At 41.7% G+C, this 6000-nt stretch overlaps 1 protein-coding gene across 43 annotated transcripts in view; it reads right to left on the minus strand.

The window, feature by feature from the left end:
• The window catches only part of ank3b (ankyrin 3b), a 124609-nt gene that overhangs the window by 66403 nt on the left and 52206 nt on the right, over positions 1 to 6000 (minus strand). Inside the window, exon 1 of one of the 43 annotated variants that reach the window (XM_057358016.1) lies at positions 1325 to 1710. The exons of 41 other annotated variants lie outside the window; for them this stretch is intronic. In XM_057358016.1, the coding sequence (XP_057213999.1) occupies positions 1325 to 1327 (3 nt within the window). In that variant the 5' untranslated portion in view covers positions 1328 to 1710. Of the gene's footprint in view, positions 1 to 1017; positions 1198 to 1324; positions 1711 to 6000 lie in introns of those variants that run through there. One more of the 43 variants, XM_057358012.1, reaches the window with a different exon arrangement.

Below are 6000 nucleotides of genomic sequence, written 5' to 3' on the forward strand. Positions count from 1 at the left end.
TCTTCAGTGTGCACTACAGATAGTGTGCGTGTGACAAGTGCAGCCTGTCATACTGTATGATGATAGAACAACATCACCCTCACACATCTCAACAAACATCACCCCATCTGCTTGACTCTCTTGATAGTGAAAATAGTTTACATTAAAACCATGAATCAGAGGGTACGTTTTGACCGGGACATGAAGACTGAAGGTCAGCTTCACCCCCAGTAGCGTCTTAAAAGCATAAGTACTTCTGTGGTCACTTAAGAGGGGTGAATTCCGGTTGGTTGGGACACTTCTTAACGTTTCCAGTCCCAATCAATCTGAATTCACATGACTTTTAATGCACATCTCCTAATGCACAATAATGCTTTGAGCGAGCTCGAAAATATTTTGATGGTTTAATGTGAGAATCAATAACTCTTCCTGATGTCATAATATTTGACTTGAGCTGAGATTGTCAATGAATGACATCTGAATCTACTTTTCACACAGAGCTATGAAATGGCACCAGAACCTTAAATAAAGCACACAAACTGTACATAACACTTGACTTTTTGTAGGTCAAGCACCTCTGACAACCATGAACAGCTGTTGTATGTGAAGATTCTTCAGAATCTTGAAAAAACAGCGGACACGAAGGTCACAGAAGACTTTCATTTTTAGATGAACAGTCGGCCAAACTGTACATAACAGACCCCAAAGAGGTTAAACAACAACTCTGTTATTCAGCTTTAACGGCACAACTTGATTCCCAACATCCCACGACACCTCGAATTACACTCACACCAGTTCACTTACACAGAATTCAGTTTCAACACAACTGCACCTTTACATCGCTAGTGCACTTGTATCGGTCATGTAAAAAGCGACTCGTGCTCCATCACCTTCATCTTGGACTGAAACCGGAGCCCTCTCAAGCAATGCAGCACTCCAGCAGAACTATGCCCCGTACACACCACACAAACTCTGTTCTCATCTAAACCACCTCAAGCATCAACAACCCCAACAACCTCCAGAAACACACACACTTACTGATGCCTGATCAACGTCGTCTTCCATGGTCATATCTGCAGTCGATCCCGGGAGTCAATGAGCTACAGTTTGGTTCGGAAACTCCAAAAGCACATTACATGACAAACACTACTACAACTACAGGACGCTGAGACAATCCCAGTCTCGATTTAACAGTGTTACACTTCAGTGGCCCACAGACGGACAGATCCCCTTTATCATCCGTACCAGTGCGGGACGTTAGCGCTGTTAGCCTGCTCCCCTTCCCAGCTGTCTCTGCTACGACCTGCTCGGCATACTGCGACGGGATGGCCCATTTCTGACTTACCATATTTGTAGGCACTAGCGGTCTCTCCCCTCACTCAGTGTAATCATGATCTGTTGGTCCAAAATAGCAACGGCCCCTCGGCACAGCAGGCCTCTCAGACTGAAGTCCGTCCTGCGCAAGTCTCATTGTCATCCTGCTTATCAGCTCTTTTTACATGCCCCCTCCCGCAGCACAAATACCCCGGCACGAGCGGCCAGATTCAGCACAACTCAGTCAGCCGCTACTGTTAGGAGGCATTCAGCCATGCTGGAGCACAGCAGACCAGCTTAAGGGGGATTTGGGGGCATTTCCCCAGGTATTATCAGCGGCTGCGGTGTTGCCCTGATCCGGGCTCTGACAATCGGCACCTCTCAGCCTCTGAACTAGTTTCTCTCTCGCTCGCTCGCTCGCTCTGGGGGGTTGCAGCAGTCTCTGCCCGCATCAGCAACATTATACCACCAGCATCAGATCCCCAGAACCACCACACACACTCCTAACCCCATGCCCTTCCCGTCGCATTCATTTAATCAATGCCATTGACTGTAATTCATTGTAGATTTTGAAAAAGCCTCAAAATACATGCTAGTGAAATATTATGAAACGAAAAATATTTGTTCAGTTTGCATCAACTTAACATATTCAAAAACCTGAAACATTCCAGACTTAACTTCCAGAATTAAAATAGATTTTAAATTCAGTGTTTTCTATTGGACCCTTCAGTATTACACCATTACAAAATAACTTAATGATGTGACTTAAAAGGATTTAAAATGCAAAAACTTGAAAAATATGGTGGTTAAACCCTACTGCAAAAAGGACACTTGGACACTTTTTTTGCTGGCTTTTGGACCAGCTTTGCCAGGCTGTGTGGACCAGCTTAAATCAGCGACTTCCATTTTTTTAATTTTATTTAGTTTCATTGTATCTTACTTTTGTTGTGTGCTGCTACATGGTTGTATTGATTTGATTTGCTGTATTATTTGGCTTTTGGTTTATTTGTCTTGATTTAAGCATCAATAAAAAAATCTGCTACTTTCATCTTGAACCAGCTAAGACCAGGGGGGTCCAGCCTGACCAGCCAAAACCAGCTTGAAAAGTGGTCAAAACCTCTATAAAACCAGCCTGCTTCACCAGCTTAACCAACTACCAACTGCTTAAGTTAACTTAACCAACTGCTGGTCTTCCAGCCCAAACAACCCAGCCAGCTTATGCTGGTTTAAGCTGTTTTTTTCAGTAGATGATTGTTTAGGAGAAAGTGTTTTTATCTACAGAAACAGGGAGTTGCCAAACACTCACTCTTTCGAACATTGGTGAGATGGCAGAAAGTGATTCAGAGGGAATTGTTCTGATTGGTCAATAGCTGAGAAATTGAAGACCAGTATCTCTGCTGATGGCAGATACAAACACCCAAATGTGCTCAGGCGAGCAGATGACACAATGGACGGGGGGACATGACCCCCTCAGATTCAAAGTGACCCGATCCGTCCCCCTCACTGTCCCTACAAAGGCGACAAACATTGGTAAAACTGAGGATTAATCAGGGTTTCCACTATGTACATAAGCCTAAGTAGTGACGGACATGCCCGCCGCTCCTTAATTATTTTGATTTTTCCCAGATGTGGCAGATTGGTTTTGTTATTTATTTGGATAGCTAGTCTTTTGCACTTAGCAAACACAGCAAAACTTTGAGAACATGACTATGCAATTAGGATAGTGGACAGAGGCAAATAGCGAATTAACACAAAAAGAATGGTTGGATAAATCGAACTATTTATCGTCAGGAAATAATGTTTTATCTGGACTTGCAAGGCTAAATTAGGGTCCTGGCATAACATTATCATCTAACCCAATGTACTGTATAAGTTGACTGAGGGAAAATTAACTGATTTATGTTTAAATAAAACATATTTTGCAGAAGGCATGAAGTTTTGGCGGGTAATTGGCATACAAGACAAATAAGAGTTTGATCATGCGTTGCTACTGTTGATCAGGTAGGCCTTTGTTCAAAAAAGAATCCTCCAATGGCTTTTTAGTGCAAACCATTAGCCCAAATTACACAAAATAACTAACTGAGTTGAAATCATTTGCTGACAGCTTGGTCCCCCCCAGTTAGAAAATCCCACCTGCGCCCCTGAATGTGCTTATGCTTTTGTTTTACTCACTGAGCTCAGAAAACTCGTGAATGAATGCGGTGGCCTATAAGTTAGTGATCTCTACATTTACTGCTCCTCTCTAGTGCAGTGTTGCCATAGCAACCAATCTCTTATTGCAGAGGGGATGTGAGCCCTGAAATGGAGTTTGTCCTCTCACAAACACACACATGCCATTAGGTGATGTGATCTGTCACATGAGCTAACTTATCTATATCTGAGGACCTCATTACTTAAATATAATATATATTCATCAGATTCACATCAAAGACTAAATAACCGGAGCAGTTTTACTGTATGTAAACAAATATATCATTTGTATCTGTTTATAAAGGAACAGTAGTTGATACGCTGAGAAAGATTACCGACCTTTGAAAAAGTAATAAAACATCCTCTGGGATCTGATAATAGCGTTCTCTCTCTCTCTCTCTCTCTCTCTCTCTGTTTGCCAGTCTTCAAGAAGTGCCATGTTCTTTCACTCTTTTCTCCATTAAAGACCATCAGTGGTCAATGTTTAGAAAGAAGGTTTTATCAGTTATTAGTGAGAACACCGCGTCCCCTTCACAACCACCACTAAACACAGAGACGCTGAAAACAACCCCGGGACATTCACAGAGAATGAATTACACAGGGTTTTGTGCTGCAACACAGTTACATGTGTGTTTTGTGAGACAGGTCAACGCTGTTATTGGCTAAAGAGATTTTCTGTGTAGAATTATGGCAGTGAAGTTCTTCCCTGCTCAGGTCAGCTCCATCGAAATAAACCTGAACTGCCACTGGTGTCCTTCTGAAAATCAACCCAAATCAAAGTGAGCAGAGGGATTTACTCATTTATTCAAATGCACGTCATGATAAATACTCAGACTGTTGGGGTTCATTGAGGACATCAGCTGTCCAGCCATCTGTTCTCTGCTTTACTCTCATTGATCCAAAACCAATCACTGAAATTCATTTCACAGCTTAGGCCGTGTTCACACTTGACTTCTTTTTTCACAAGAAAAGTTGACAATGGCGCTCGCAGCGTTGTGGTTACAAATAGCAGCCGGCAATGTTCAAAGATAGCATTAGTGCACGAAGGCAGCTTAGAGAGACGGGCTTCATAGGCAGCGTAACGGAAGTCTATTTGAATTATAAACAGAGAGCGTCTTTACTATAACCAATCACACATTTAAAAACTACTGTACTAATTTCTAGAAATACAATCAGAAGTTATTGAAAGTGAAAATTAAACTTACATTTATACAAAACTATGCTGCAACAGGCGTTTCGGCCGCCATTTAACTTTTTCGAGCTTGAGCCTTCTCGACCAATCACGTTCCTTGCATGTTGTTATGGAAATGACAGGTCTCTGTCATTGGTTAGCTGTGAAAAAGGTGCTTGATGTAGGGTGTTTTTTTTCCAGAAAATTTTAACATTTTCAAGCTCAAAAGACGCTCTGAGCTGCAGAAAAAGACGCTGGCGCCGGCATTTAAAAAACACTAGCAGCTCATAAAAGAAGTCAAGCGTGAACACGGCCTTACTGTGTTAACTACTGAATGAAAGTTTATCCATATCACTCCACACAACCGATCGCACAATTCAACAACAACTTCAATGTTTCACATATTAATGCTGTAGTAAATATTAGAAATGTAACAAATTTACGAACAGAGCTGAGTGTGTGTTTCACAGATGAGTTCATCCGACACCTCAGCACCTGAACTACAGCATCCATTTCTCACACATCACTGGTCAGAGACACACACAACAACACAACATAGAAACTATTGTATTTTTTGATGATTTATTTGCTTTTCTGCTTCTATGGTCATTAGCCAAAAATAATATTATGTACGGTTATAACTGTGCAGTGCAGATAAATGACAATTAATAGCTACTCTGTTTAAACAATATGAATAACTTTTTCAAAGCCATTTCTGAGCAAGTACACAAATATCAAGAAATATACTGAGTGCTGAAGAAAGCCGAAAGCAAAGATATATTTTTGTAAACCTATATTAAAAGTGAGTTGTGCAGAGGTTAAACACGTGATGACCAGGCAGACACAGTAACACACGTGACGGCTCAAGCACTGGTGTGACAGCTGCGCTCATATAAACTCTATATACACACAGAACACGGGTGCAAACACTTTCAGACAGACAGAGGGGTTTCTGTACAGTATGGAAATGAAGCTTTAGTGTTTTGGCAATGGTCTCGCCAGTCAGCCAGCATACTGTCATAAGCAGAAGCCAAAACTCCAATAATTACACTAAACACACGAGCAATAGATGTCTGTCTATATCACAACACATGCAGGAGTCCAAAGCTTTACAGCAGGGAACTGTGAACATCCAAAAATACACACCACATACAGCTCATGTTTTCAAGTCCAGGACGCCACATTTGATCTGAGCGCTATGGCAGAGATTCTCAAACCAAACATTCATGACTTTACAAAGAACAATGAACGAGATATCTCAGCAGATGTGTGTGTGTGCTTGATTTACCTTTGTTTAATGCTGCATCAGCTCTCTCTCTCTCTCTCTCTCTCTCTCTCTCTCTCTC

The sequence above is a fragment of the Triplophysa rosa genome, linkage group LG18, assembly GCF_024868665.1.
Source record: "Triplophysa rosa linkage group LG18, Trosa_1v2, whole genome shotgun sequence".
NCBI classification, from domain to species: Eukaryota; Metazoa; Chordata; class Actinopteri; order Cypriniformes; family Nemacheilidae; genus Triplophysa; species Triplophysa rosa.